General features: G+C 41.2%; 1 protein-coding gene across 1 annotated transcript; it reads right to left on the minus strand.

Moving 5' to 3' along the window:
- Nucleotides 1-5253: 5253 nt before the first annotated feature.
- On the minus strand, nucleotides 5254-11864 carry bco1l (beta-carotene oxygenase 1, like). Its single transcript, XM_010868837.3, has 11 exons — nucleotides 11684-11864; nucleotides 10961-11089; nucleotides 10741-10870; nucleotides 10461-10608; nucleotides 10232-10379; nucleotides 7735-7955; nucleotides 7351-7617; nucleotides 6983-7088; nucleotides 6760-6854; nucleotides 6552-6663; nucleotides 5254-6454 (listed from the first exon to the last, which is right to left on the minus strand). Exons 1-11 carry the CDS (start codon nucleotides 11748-11750, stop codon nucleotides 6294-6296), a joined length of 1584 nt encoding a protein of 527 aa, XP_010867139.2. The 5' UTR covers nucleotides 11751-11864; the 3' UTR covers nucleotides 5254-6293.
- Between the last annotated feature and the right edge of the window lie 4002 nt (nucleotides 11865-15866).

Consider the following 15866-nt stretch of genomic DNA (forward strand, 5'->3'; position numbering starts at 1 on the left):
CCGGAAGTAAGGGATGCCGTCAAGCTGAAGAAGGAGTCCTATCAGGCCTGGTTGGCTTGTGGGACTCCTGTGGCAGCTGACGGGTACTGACAGGCCAAGTGGACTGTAGCCCGGGTGGTTGTGGAGGCAAAAACTCGGGCCTAGGAGGAGTTCGATGAGGCCATGGAGAAGGACTATCGGCTGGCCTCGAAGAGATTCTGGCAAACCGTCCGGCGCCTCAGGAGAGGGAAACAGTGCCCTACCAATGCTGTTTACAGTAGAGGTGGGCAGCTGTTGACCTCAACTGGGGATGTCGTCGGGCGGTGGAAGGAGTACTTCGAGGATCTCCTCAATCCCGCCGTCACGTCTTCCATTGAGGAAGCAGAGGATGAGGGCTCAGAGGTGGACTCGTCCATCACCCGGGCTGAAGTCACAGAGGTGGTCAAGAAACTCCTCGGTGGCAAGGATGAGATCCGCCCTGAGTACCTCAAGTCTCTGGATGTTGTGGGGCTGTCTTGGTTGACACGCCTGTGCAACATCGCGTGGCGGTCGGGGACAGTGCCTCTGGGATGGCAGACAGGGGTGGTGGTCCCTCTTTTTAAGAAGGGGGACCGGAGGGTGTGTTCCAACTATAGGGGGATCACACTTCTCAGCCTCCCCGGGAAAGTCTATGCCAGGGTGCTGGAGAGGAGAATATGGCCGATAGTAGAACCTCGGATTTAGGAGGAACAGTGTGGTTTTCGTCCGGGCCGTGGAACACTGGACCAGCTCTATACCCTCTACAGGGTGATGGAGGGTTCATGGGAGTTTGTCCAACCAATCCACATGTGTTTTGTGGATTTGGAGAAGGCATTCGACAGTGTCCCTCGCGGCATCCTGAGGAGAGTGCTTCGGGAAAATGGGGTCCTGGGTCCTTTACTAAGGGCTGTCAGGTCCCTGTACGACCGAAGCAGGAGCTTGGTCCGCATTGCCGGCAGTAAGTCAGACTTGTTCCCAGGGGAAGACCTAGGACACGCTGGAGGGACTATGTCTCCCCGGCTGGCATGGGAACGCCCCGGTGTTCCCCCGGAAGAGCTGGAGGAAGTGTCTGGGGAGAGGGAAGTCAGGGCCTGCTTAGACTGCTGCCCCCGCGACCCGGCCCCGGATAAAGCGGAAGATGATGAATGAATGAATGTAATCTAGAATATATGGTCTAATTTTTTTATTTGAATTACAAAAATAATGAACTTTTCCACAAGATTCAAATTTTTGAGATGCATCTGTAGTACTCAATAAGCAAAACTAGATTTGTTTTTACGGCTGCAGTCACTTTTCCCTTTCCAATGTTCCTGCTACTCCATTTTCATCCAAGTCCAAGTACTGAATCTGGAAAAAACATAGTTGTAATGATAACTTTAGAGATCGTACAAAATCTGATCACCATAGTAATGCATTGTATGCCTGTAAAGAGCACCACATTTGTGAGCAGACCATTCATCTATGCTCAATTCTATCAGCGGTCATTATGGATAGTTTGTTCAATGTTTCAGCAACAAACATAAAAGTCTTATAATTGAACGATTTAAAGCATAACTGGATATATGTTTTAGAGATGAATTCCAGTGATTTGGAGGTTTGCTTTTTGTTGTGTATAAAGCATTTTATATTTTATGTGGACCCATTGTGAGGTAATAAGTGGATTTCTGTATTTTGAATGTGGCTTTATCTTTACTCATGCATGTACATTCATACACTTGTATTCTATTTTTGTTGGGACCTTAGACATAACCAAACATTAACCAGTTTTCCTGGGAATATTTTATGTTCATGGGATAAAGATTTAAAAAAATTGTTTTTAAAAGACATATTCCCAAAAATCATACACTGGACCCCTTCTTGTAGATGCTGGCCCCTCTGTAATAAATTATTCCCCCAAACAGCCCCACCATCTTAAAAATCCTACAATTGCCACTGTCCCCTTGGAGATTTTTGGAGCTGACACCAAACACAGACTCCAAAGACAAAAGCAAAGGATGTAACTGAGACTATACATTCACAACTCTTATGTGTGAACAATTAATATGGAACAGGAAACATCCATTAGAAACACCCTTGAGCCAAACGTCACTAAATTTATGCTCATATAAAAAGTGGGGATGGAACTCTGACAAAGCTGTTATTCTTAGTTAGTTACAAGTGCTGAAACAACCAGAAATAAAACATGACAGCCTGTACGTTTGCCATGTTTTCATCTTTTAATCGTGTTTTCATGTGCCTTCTGTCACGAATCCCTCCGGCCAGGTGCTCCTCCTTTGCAATCGGCTCCGGAGGTCTACGTCACCAGCCTTCTAGGCACCACGGTTCCGGCTAATCGACTTCACCCCGGACTGTCCCCATATTTTCGCCCCACCTGTTTCCCATTCTCACTGATTTTCATGCCTATATATATGGCCCTCTTTCCCCAGCGCTGTGTTGGTTATTATTTCCATGTCCCCGTGAGTACGACTATTCTATGCGTATTGTATCATTCACCTCACTTTACTTTGGCCTTGCCCAGTCAGTTTTTTGACGTGCTTTGAGTTGGGTTATAGAAACCCTTACCACATTTCCTGCGTCTGTCTCCACTCCCTACAACACTGTGACACCTTCAGTGTACAGCAAAAATAGCAAATTGGACTTTACTGTCCCAATGCATTATGGTTCTTTTCAGGGGGGTGAATTTTTTTTATTTTACTATTCAGCCATTTTGACACATCGACTTGCTATCCAAACCAGACACAACCAGTTTGTGGCCAAAACACTTTGTGATTGTGATTTCTTACTGTCATCTGGTGGATAAGTGGTACATTGTACAAGGCCTGCACTTTTAGTGTTCTCACTGGATTTGCTCTTGTTTAAAGCATTAGATAAGTATATAAAACAACCAATTGGACCATATGGTGAAGGGGTGTGTTGACATCTAGCACAATTAATGGAGACAAATTGGAAACCTCCTGCAACCTTCCCCTTTGGCACCTGGCACCAAAACGTTAGCAGCAGATCCTTTAAGTCCTGTAAGTTGTGAGGTGGGGCCTCCATGGATTGGACCTGTACATCGGACCTGTACAGCAAATCCCACATATGCTCAATTGGATTGAGATCTGGGAAATTTGGAGGCTAAGTCAACACCTTGAACTCGTTCTTTTGTTCCTCAAACCATTCCTGAACCATTTTTGCTTTGTGGCAGGGCGCATTATCCTGCTAAAAGAGGCCAATGCCATCAGGGAATACCGTTGCCATGAAAGGGTGCACATGGTCTGCAACAATGCTCATGTAGGTGGTATGTGTCAAAGTAACATCTACATGAATGGCAGGACCCAGTGTTTCCAAGCAGAACATTGCCCAAAGCATCACATTGCCTCCGCCGGCTTGCCTCCTTTCCATAGTGCATCCTGGTGCCACTTCTCCAGCTAACCGACGCACAAGCACCTGGCCATCCACATGATGTAAAAGAAAACATGATTCATCAGACCAGGCCACCTTCTTTCATTGCTCCGTGGTCCAGTTCTGATGCTCACATGCTCATTGTAAGTACTTTCGGCAGTGAACAGGGGTCAGCATGGGCACCCTGACTAGTCTGCGGCTACCCAGCCCCATACTCAACAAACTGCGATGCACTATGTGTTCTGACACCTTTCTATCTGTACCAGCATTAACTTTTTCAGCAATTTGAGCTACAGTAACTCGTCTGTTGGATCGTACGACACAGGCCAGCCTTTGCTCCCCATGTGCATCATTGAACCTTGGCCGCCCATGACCCTGTCGCCAGTTCACCGCTTTTCCTTCCTTGGACCTCTTTTTATAGGTACTGACCACTGTAGACCGGGAACATCCCACAAGGGCTGTAGTTTTGGAGATGCTCTGACCCAGTCATCTAGCCATCACAATTTGGCCCTTGTCAAAGTCGCTCAGATCCTTATGCTTGCCCATTTATCCTGCTTCTAACACATCAACTTAAAGGTCAGAATGTTCACTTGCTGCCTCATTTATCTCACCTACTGACAGGTGCCACGATAACGAGATTATCAATGTTATTCACTTCAACTGCCAGTGGTCATACTGTTATGGCTGATCAGTGTTAATGAATAAGGGATTAGGGAATGCCAAAAGGGAAGTACATAGAAATGTAAGTTACATTTGTCAACAAAAACAGCAGGTTTGAGAAAAATATGAAATACATTTAAGTTAAAATGACATCCCAAACATGGCTGCGCAACATTTGCTTATGGCTATCCAAGAGTACATATTTGTGACAACCGAAATGTCCCTCATCAGTTGTATTGAGTGTGTATGTTCATTAAATCAATACAAAAGGGAGAGAAAGCATCAATAATAATTTGTCATTCTTAGAAAAAATATTGAATTGTGTAAATGCAAATAGGGGGTACGGATCCAGCTGCTTTTGCGCCATTGAAAAAACAATGTGTGTTAAACCAATAGAGTAGATATACAGTGGATATAAAAAGTCTACACACCCCTGTGAAAATGCCAGGTTTTTGTGATGTAAAAGAATGAAACAAAGATAAATCCACTTTTAATGTGACCTATAATGTGAACAATTCAATTGTAGATGTGATTGCGGCCTGAACTTTAGGTGCCAGGCCTCAAACTGTTGTATCTATGCGTACAGCTACAGACGGCTCCAAGATTACATTTCCTATGTGTCTCTCTTCTGATCCTGTGAAGCAGAACCGAGACACATACACTGACGCAGTCAGGAGGTCCCTTTACTCTGACTTAGAACTGTGGTTGCCATGACAGCGTAGCATTTTATCTAATTTTCGTGTTTGTAGAATGACTTGTTTTTCTTGTTTGTATCTTGAGCTCAAAACACTTTTTGGGGGTATAAAAAGGAACAAATTCAGAAGCCTTGTTGCCTCGCTAAATTTATTTTTCCTGTGCAATGAATACAGTAGAATAATCAATTGCTATAACAATAAGTTTCTTGAAACTATTTTTTCTTAGACGTTTTTCTATAAATATTGGAACAAAGAGAAGAGAACTCAAGCAAGGAAATTCATCTAATTCATACACTTTGACCTATTGTATATCCATTTTGCGTCAAAGGTCACAGAATAAAATAAAACACCCAGAGACTCAACCTATATTTACTAGTGTATTCCCAACATCCACTCGATTAGTCTTGTATTTTGGTTTATGTGTGAGAGACAGACATTTCCTCCTCTTAAACAAGAGAAGAAGATAGGTTGGGAGTAAGGTTGCAATTTTTTGGGAATATTCAAAGGTGGTAACTTTCTGTGAGTATTAATGTGAATATATGGGATTTAATAGGAATATGGGAATAAATGAAAATAAATGCAAACAAATTTTAATACCATTTAAATGGTGAGGTTTATTGCATTGGATATAGGTACCATATCATATGCACACACAAACATAAGCCGTTTACCTTAAGTAGACATAATTGCAAATGATGAAATCCTCCCAATAGAAATAAACACATTTCAAATGGGATGCTTTCCCTACAACAAAAGAAAGGGAGTATTGAATGATGTGTTCCCAATGATCCATCGCATCCCTCAAAAACCTTTTCAACATACATCTGAAGCTTTGGTTTTCTTCCTCTCAGGCCTCCATATCTTCTCCCAGGACCTCCTCAAAGTTCACTTCTTGAACATCAGAATCTGAGGCCTCATCATCACTTTCCAACCCTATTGAGGATGGCTCAAACTGGGACCAGTGGCACTCTGAGATGACTGATGTTGGAACATGGAGGATGATGGAGGCAACAGGGGAAAGAGCCTAAGTTCCACAAAATCCCTTCCACCAGCTGGCTGAAGAAATGTTGGGACGACTGCCATATTGCATGTCCCTCCCAAAGCCCTTGCTTAGAAGTGTACTTTGCCAGACTGACAAAGAAAATAATCTTCCCCTAATCCAGGCCAAGGTGACGAGACATGGTAGTGGTGACACCACAGGCTCTTACCAGCATACTTGGGGTATGCAAGCAAAAACATTATAAGCTAACTATTTTGATGAATTTAAGCAAAAAGGCTTAACTTCCTATGGAAAATATATGTAAAGATTCTAGAAATTTCCCAGAAAGTCTTCAACCCCTTTGAAATCCAGGTGGGTGTACACTACAATGTGCTTACTATAGATTGTTGTGTAGTATAACTGTATGTTAAGTTGTCTTATAGTTATCTTCATAGTTAGGTTATCATTGTAATTATCTTCCCTTTAGCTAAAGATCTACTGTAAAGGTTACAAGGCTATAGGAATAAGACTTCATCCTGTACAATATTAAATTGCAATCCTAACCTCTAAAAGCTATGTCAGTTAGTTTTCTGTGAGGGAATGAAGAGTCCATGCAGATCCAGGTGAACACTGGCATCGATTGAGGCACGAGCAATTTCTTCAAAGTTTTTCGCATTGAGGACAAGCATGAAGGGGGATTTATTTGGATTTAGAGAGACAATTGAGGACAAAATGACTCCTGAAAAAACAAGTCAGAAAATAGATTCATTGATTGTGTCATAATGACATTATACTACTTGTCAAAGCTGAATAAAGGCTTCTGAACTGGCTCTCACCATCATCCTCCTCCATAGCTCCTGGTGAGGCAACAAAAACTGGCTCAGAGGGGTAACATTCTTCCTCTGTCCACTCTATGTGCTTCTTGGTCAGAATGTCCACCTTCCCAATCTGTAGTAAAGTAACACAAACTGCAGCATGTCAGAGTGAGAAATGAGGAACACCTACTTTTCTTTATTACTAAGGAGGATTAGTAAAATATTTTACCTTATTCGGGAATGGAGTCCATTCCACTCTCGAGCCATAAAAATAACGGTATTTCTTGCCGTTGAATTTGTAGTTTATGCCTGGCAACTCCAAACCTGTTGGTTTGTACATGGAGTTGCTGGATGTTTTTTTGAGTTTAATTCCATTTTAAGCGATGTAGCATGTGATGTCTGTTAATGATATGTCATGAAACTCATTTTAATGTTCAATGGAAATCACTCACCTGCAAATATTGTGTCAGGCTGGCAATATACAGAGCCATCATCTTGCATCACTGCCTTGGCTGTTGTGTTTTTGAGCATCACCATGTTTGTTCCTTTTGTTGTATCCTATATCAGATACACAGTCTTCATTTTAGGTATAAACTTGTTAACACTTTAGTTGAAGCAAATTCTTCTGCAGTTGTGAACTATTATATTTTAAATAAAGTATAAATTCAAGTTTAGGCAAATTTGCACAAAATGTCCACTTAAATGCGATACTTTGATTCAGTGTGTAAGGTGCTTTGAATGTTATGACAGTTCATAGGAACTGCTTCATGAGTACACTACTAGCATATGCATGTTGACTTTGGTGCTTTATATATTGTACCTTGTCAACATTGAGGGGCAAGACAAATCTCTGGCAGATTGGCTGGGAGAAGTTGACCTTGTCTTCTATGAATTTGTTGCTTTCCTCTCTCATGTTTGCTAAGTAGAACATTTCATACAGATTACTGTCTTTGTAGGTGATCATATCAAACACCACATGGTTGTCGTCCTCGTAGGCATTAATGTGGTGGAAAACTACCAGAGCATCTGTATAGAACTTGGTGGATACTGCTTTACCAGTCTTCTTGTCGACCAGGTGGATTAGAGTCTAAAGAACAGCAAGGGCACAACCAGAAAATACGTAAATAATAATGAGTGTTGATAGAGTAATTTGAAGGTAAAAATTATATTTACATGCTGCTGAAAAAAGAACGGCATAACTTACAATGTCCTCTTTGTCGTATTTCAGGCAGCTACCCCAGGTGGATCCCCTGAAGTTAGCTGTGGCCAGTCTGAGGATGTCCAGTTTGAATGGCTGCTCGACAAAGATGATGTAATTCTCAGACATGCCAAAGCTATGGAAGTAGCTTGGGAAGAGGGTTGAGCGAAATGGTATATTGCAGACCTGCTCCACCTCCTCTAATGCAGGCTTCTTGCCCTCCTTATCTGGATAAGAAAATAAAATTGTGCGGTGTAAATTTCCATACAGAAGGTCAAGTGAGTCTTAACATCTTTTGAGTTCATAAGAGACCACACTATTTTGTATAATTTATGCTCTTAATAATATTTTTTCTTTAAATATCTACACAACCTACATGTTCAGAGTTGAAGGATGTTATTAAAAATTAAACTAATTAATACAAATATCACGACCCATGGGAGGGACCATAAGGGGCCGGTGTGAAGAGGATCGGGCGGCAGTCGAAGGCAGGGGCCTAGACAACCCGATCTCTGGACACGGAAACTAGCTCTAGGGACATGGAATGTCACCTCGCTGGCGGGGAAGAAGCCTGAGTTAGTGCGTGAGGTTGAGAGGTTCCGATTAGAGGTAGTCGGGATCACCTCTACGCATGGCTTGGGCTCTGGAACCACACTCCTTGAGAGAGGATGGACTCTTCACCACTCTGGAGTTGCCCATGGTGAGAGGCGGCGGGCTGGTGTGGGTTTGCTTATAGCTCCCCAGCTCTGCCGCCATGTGTTGGAGTTTACCCCAGTGAACAAGAGGGTCGTTTCCCTGCGCCTACGGGTCGGGGATAGGTCTCTCACTGTTGTTTGTGCCCACGGGCCGAACGGCAGTGCAGAGTACCCGACCTTCTTGGAGTCTCTGGGAGGGGTGCTGGAAAGTGCTCCGACTGGGGACTCTATCGTTCTACTGGGGGACTTCAACGCCCACGTGGGCAACAACAGTGACACCTGGAGGGGCGTGATTGGGAGGAACGGCCCCCCTGATCTGAACCTGAGTGGTGTTCAGTTATTGGACTTCTGTGCTAGTCACAGTTTGTCCATAACGAACACCATGTTCATGCATAAGGGTGTCCATCAGTGCACGTTGTCGCCGGTTCTGTTCGTAATTTTTATGGACAGAATTTCTAGGCGCAGCCAGGGGCCGGAGGGTGTCAGGTTTGGAGACCACACAATTTCATCTCTGCTCTTTGCAGATGATGTTGTTGTGTTGGCCCCTTCTAACCAGGACCTTCAGCATGCACTCGGACGGTTTGCAGCCGAGTGTGAAGCGGTGGGGATGAAAATCAGTACCTCCAAATCCGAAGCCATGGTCCTCAGTCAGAAAAGGGTGGCTTGCCCACTTCAGGTTGGTGGAGAGTGCCTGCCTCAAGTGGAGGAGTTTAAGTATCTAGGGGTCTTGTTCACGAGTGAGGGAAGGATGGAACAGGAGATTGACAGACGGATCGGTGCAGCTTCTGCAGTAATGCAGTCGATGTATCGGTCTGTCGTGGTGAAGAAAGAGCTGAGCCGCAAGGCGAAGCTCTCGATTTACCAGTCAATCTACGTTCCTACTCTCACCTATGGTCATGAGCTTTGGGTCATGACCGAAAGGACAAGATCCCGGATACAGGCGGCCGAAATGAGCTTTCTCCGCAGGGTGGCGGATCCCTTAGAGATAGGGTGAGAAGCTCGGTCACCCGGGAGGAGCTCAGAGTAGAGCCGCTGGAACGCCTTCCTGGGAAGGTGTTCCGGTCCCGTCCCACCGGGAGGAGACCCCGGGGAAGACCTAGGACACGCTGGAGGGACTATGTCTCCGGGCTGGCCTGGGAACACCTCGGTGTCCCCCCGGAAGAGCTAGAGGAAGTCTGGGCATCCCTGCTTAGACTGCTGCCCCCGCGACCCGGCCCCGGATATGCAGAAGAAGATGGATGGATGGAATACAAATATTTAAAATACAAAAATATTTCTCAGTTTCTCAAACCTCTGGCAGCCATGACTGTGAATCCCTTTGAATAATATGCTACTCTCGTGGGGCAACAAATATCCTTTGTGTTGTCCCAATTGCTCAAGTTCAGGTAAGGAAACACTGACGGCCAGTACTATTCTTTCATTGTTTATCATTTTTAAATCAGGACTAAGCCATATGTAATGTATGGAACACAGGTGAGAGCAATAACAACAAGGAACAGTATTCTATGCTCTAAATGAGAGAGAGAGGGCTCCTGGACCATTTCAGTCTTTGGCATTAGTGCAGTTGTCTCTATTACATGAATAGAAACTATAATATATCCCATGGTTAGGTTTTCAGAAGCTTGAGGCGGGTTTTACTCTAAAATATAACTTTTAGAAAACCATGTAATATCAAATTGTAAAATACCAAAATAATGAATCAGTCTTTTACCAGGATCTTTTAGTCTCTCTCATTCTGTTAGTGTTGAACTGACTGCAATTATTTTTGAAATATGTCCGCAGCCTGGGGAAAATCTAAATGTTCATACCTGATGCATCGACTGGAACCTTGAAGATGACATACTTGGGCATGCCAAATCTCATGAGGGCGATTCCCATGTTATATGTGTTTCCCTCTTCATCGTAGTGAGGGTGTGCAGTCGCCAAGTTCAGAGCAATATGCTTCCTGTAGTTCATCTGACATTGTGATAATAGATTATATCCAGTAGTAATAGATTACATGTACAACAGTGATTATTTCAACAAATTTGAATTTACCTTTCCAATTACTTCCAGGGTAACTGGGTCAATTTGATTTATGTAGTTGATTTCTGATGAGGCATAGTAGTCCTCACCATATCTGATAATGTTTATCAGGTTGTTATCGGTGAAGTCAGGGATGGCAGCAAGAAGGTAGGAGAATGCTCTTGGGAAAAAGGAATTGTGTTGCACTTATTATTTTTGACAAAACAGTATTATCTCTTGATATCCATGAAAGGAACATTTTAAAACAAGAACATATTAGCTAAAAAATTATGTTTAATATGCAATTATTTACTTGGAAAACATGTTTTTGCAGGGATCAGGATAAATCATGGTCCCAAATTCTGACACAACAATCTTGTTTGCTTTAGTGTTTTTCTGGAAGGTGTCACTCCTTAGGAATTTACTTCTGTAGTACACATCACCTGTAAAACAGTTCAACTCTCAGCCCCATTCAGCCACTTGTGTAAGCATATACCATTGTGGACATTTTTCATGTATTGTCTCTGTCTCACCATCTTTGAAGGTAAAACTATGAATTAAGGCCATGCCATCAAACCAGTGATTGTATTCCGTATCTCCTACTTTAAAAAGACCTGGCCCATTACGTAGCAACGTCCCCTGTAGCCATTCAGGGATACATCCTGCCAACACAGAGGTCACAGGATATACAACAAATGTTTAAATTGTTGCCTTATTTTCATGCACTAAACCAAAAAAAAACAATGGAGCTGATCCCAGAAATGGATTTGGCAATGGAGTAAGACCCTTTATTTAAAGAAGTCGTCGCATAATGGGACACCACTGTCCTTAATCTCTGTGTGGTGGCGTGACACTAGACAGTTTTCTTTGTCTTATGACAGTGTTTACTGCCTACCATTGCCACATAATAGACATGAATGCGCCTGTACTCACATTTATTATACACATTCTTTTGTCTATATATACATATATGGCAAATCTGATTATAAATGCTGTTGAAAGTTCACAAGATAAGTCATTTACAGGACTATTCTTTGTGATGAATCAGTAGCAGTATATATATATATTCTTAAATATATGTATATATATATATATATATATATATATATATATATATATATATGTATATATATATATATATATATATATATATATATATATATAAGAATACTAACATCAGAATATTGCGCATTTACTTGTTAATATGATAATACATTTAAGCTACTCTTACATATAAAGGGGAAGGGTAAGCCTACCTGTTATTTCTGCTTTGACAGGTTCAGGCGATTCAGTCCCATTCTTGCCAAAAATCACTTGAGCCATTTTCTACCCTTACTATTAGCTGTGTTTTCCTGTATCTCATGAGGTATTGTTCTGTGATCTGGTGGTTTATTTTCGACTAGGGTAGGTTAAATTAGACTATGTCATCTACCGATGGGTCCGTTTATGTCTCCAAGATCAATAGAGCAGGGGTAAAATTCAAAATGTATTGCATAACACATGATTGTATTACACTTACTGTCGTCATGTCTCTTGCTCTGCAGTATACACAGACATACCCCTTTCAGTTATGTGGCAAATTAACTTGCAATGTGGCCATTTCAAAAGATTAATGGTGGAGTTGTAAAATTACCTTATCTGTTATCTAAATTCCAATTTTGTGCAAAATGATCTCTTATTCAAACATGGATAAGGTCTGTTATCTAAATAACAGATAAAGCCATAATAATTCTAGCATCTGGCAATAACACTTCATAGGTTTTGTTTGCCATCATCCTAGTGTAATTTGTGTAACCTGTTTGGCATCTTGTTGACATACATAAAACACCTTGAACTTCATTCCACAAAATCCAAATGAAAAATCTAATATTCTTCATATCCTGGATTGTCCTTAGTTAAATGGAAAATGGAGAGAATGCTTAAACTTTGGACCTGTTTATTTGCCTTTATCTGTGCACATAATTGGCTATACACATTTATGGTTTTGCAGGACAATTCTGCTTACATTTATTACTTGCAGCTGTCCCCAACAATATGTCACTAATTCGATTGTAGAAACATGTGAGCTAAAATGTCAAAAGAAACTCCAAACTTCATGTTCTTATTTTCAAAAAAGACAAAACAATTTTAGAATTCACCATATTGGCAGATTTATTTAATTTTTCAACTGAGGATGTCAAAGAAAATTCTGAAGAGCAGGAAATGGCAATCCGGCATCAAATAGATCACATAACAAACCATTTTGTTTAAATGAAGTGAGTAAATAATCTCTAGTATTACATAACTGAAACATCAGGATGTTGTTTATCTAGGCCAATTGCTGAAAAACCTGTATAAAATTAATCTACACCAGGAAGCTGCAGAGTATTCCATCAATGCTACCCTTCAAAGCACATACACAAAGATGTATGATATTGTTTTTAATGTCCACAGAAAGGACCAAGGTCAAGCCAGGAGCTGCACTTCATCTGCCAGTTTGGTGTGTGTGTGTGTGTGTGTGTTTGTGTGTGTGTGTGTGGGCATAAAGTAAGTACTGCAACTAGGTAGAATAGTTAATATTGTAGAACAAAGGCAGCTGTAAAAAAATATAGGAAAATTTACAATAAATAAATTACACTTGAGGGAACTGATAGAGAAAAACAACAGAAAATATATGTTTCTATTGTATAGGAATGAAAAGTAGCTAAATAAAAACAATGGCAGTAAATATACAGTAATACATATACTTTGTTTGAAATATGTTGTAAATATTGACTACTGCAATTCAATTATTGCAATGTTTGTGCTCTTATGCTATTGTTTCATGTATGACTGGGAGACATTTGGAGTAGGCATTGTGAAAATGATCCTCTCTCTAAAACATGCCCATTGATACCCCTCCCAAACATTTTACTGCTTTTATATGAATCGGTTCTTTAAAAAATGAAAGCCTAATGATGACAGCAATTATTATAATATAACTTGTAATAGTACTAGCTCTAGTGACAAAATCAGACGGCCACCATATAATAGGCCTAAGAATATTATTTGCAAAGATAATGCTATTAAGTTACAATATGTACTCTGTATGGGATTTCGTACAATATAGAGGCAAGCTGTGGTTTATGGGTGGTCAATAGACAGTATGTGTGCTACATGCCTCTCTGCTTCAACCTAATGTCGTTATCTTTTATCAGATGGATTACTGAACAATGCATCATTGAACAATGAATAACTGCATCATTAGCAAATAAATCATCACTTCATGCCTCATAAATCACAGAGTTTTTTGTATTCCTCTCAATTACTAAATATCCTTGAGTCAACATCATGCAACTGGCCAAAGGTACTATGCCATCCAAACACAGATGTTTTTGCTTTTGTAAAACTCACTATACCAAAAAAATGCAATGTGATGCATTTCAAATTAAACACAAAAAACAAGGATATCCCTATAGTCTATAAAATTATGGATCTACACAGTAAAAAAAAGAAAATGCTCATACAGTGGGGAGAACAAGTATTTGATACACTGCCGATTTTGCTGATTTTCCCGATTTTCCCAATTACAAAGCATGTCGAAGTCTGTAATTTTTAACATAGGTACTCTTCAACTGTGAGTGACGGAATACGGACTTTCAGCTCCCTTCAAAGATTTTCTATTGGGTTCTGGTCTGGAGACTGGCTAGGCCACTCATGGACTTTGAGATGCTTCTTATGGAGCCACTCCTTAGTTGCCCTGGCTGTGTGTTTTGGGTCGTTGTCATGCTGGAAGACCCAGCCACGACCCATCTTCAAATTTCAGACAACAAGATGCAGCTGTCTCTAATTGGGGAGCACAGAAAACAGTACCACAGGGATGACGAGGCCCCTCTGCGGTAAGGTCCTAACTGTGGCCCCCAGGCACATGGAGATGCCTAGAGGCCCCCAGCCAGGACCTGAAACTTAATGGAACCTATATGGTAAATAAACCCATCCTGAGACTTCCGGCAACAGGGACGTGCTAAGTTAGTCGTCCAGTGATAAGCTCCATGATGGAGTAACTAGTGATGGGCATTCGAGGCTTCATTACCGTTCTTCTAGCAGCAAGATATTATGCTAGGAACGCTAACTCAGATGTACTTTTTCAAAATTAAAACCATCATTTAAATATATAAGGCAATATATAGTCACAATCTAGTTGGTACATTTTGTTTAATGTCCGTTCCAATGTTGGTCTTGTCTGTTCTTTTTTACAGACTAGATTGTTAACTATATTGGCTTGTAAATTTCGATGATGGCTTTTATTTTGAAAATGTAAATCTGAGTGCTGCCAGCATAATATCCTGCTGCTAAAATAACGCTAATGAAGCCTCATTTGGCCATCACTAGGTGTAACCATATACAGTGGCAAATCTATTTTACTGCCCATTAGATACTGTATCGCACTTGCGAAGGAATAAAAAAAAGTGAATGCTGGGCTTGAAACTAGAAATTTGAACTAAATGTTATAGCAGAGGCCATGTCAACTACATCTGCTTTGCATCGCCACAGAATCATAGATTTACTTCAACCCAGGGTCATTGCATTGGAGCTGATCTGTTATGTGGTCAAAACTCAGTGTCCACTACTTTAGGTTTGTCGGTGAGTTCACCCAGAAACTTGATAAAGTTGACTATGAACTATTCAGGAAACCAATACAATCTACATAAGGGCTGTTACACAGTGTTCAGCAATGTATGACATCACTTTATGACATTAGTGAATGGCAAACGTGTATGACCACGAAATACAGGGATCCTTTTATAATGGAACAGGAACAAACTCCAGGGGATCTCCCCTGACTTTTCTCTACTGACCATGGTGGGTGTGTCTGTTCTTGGCTCTGGACCTATCTGACCAGTCTAATCCAGCTCCTCTCCATACCATGTATCTAGGAAACCCTGCTTTTACGAGCACTGCCTGGATAACCTCAAACTCTCACTTGTGCACTTACTTCCTCTCAATGAATTATCACCGCGCCAGGCTGTCTCTATACCTCCCTCAGGGTTGTACCTAACATAAACAGAGAGATAAAATAGGATACTAAGATCTAAGGCAGTTCAAACTCAATCATCTGAAAAAGACTTGTTGTAAGTCTATCAATTATGTTTATTTTAATCCTCCTTTTCTTTATTTGTGCCTGGGTGACAAGTGGGAACAATAGATCTATGGGGCCATGTCAGCTTTTTTGAGTGAGGAACAACAAGGTTAAAATAAAGAGACCACTGCAAATTGAATGCTAAGGTTCCTCACACAAAAATTGAACAGCATTTTTAATACGGTTTAAAAGGCAGATGTTTGTGATCTACCATGGCTGATCCATATGGAGTTTTTGAAGGGTGCAATGTAAGTGTTTCAATTTATTGTAAGGTCTACATGCACCCTTATTTACTGTTGGAATTGTTCCTTAAGCTGCGAGGACTGATGCTGACAAGTATA

Source organism: Esox lucius, chromosome 2 (genome assembly GCF_011004845.1).
Source record: "Esox lucius isolate fEsoLuc1 chromosome 2, fEsoLuc1.pri, whole genome shotgun sequence".
Taxonomy (NCBI): domain Eukaryota; kingdom Metazoa; phylum Chordata; class Actinopteri; order Esociformes; family Esocidae; genus Esox; species Esox lucius.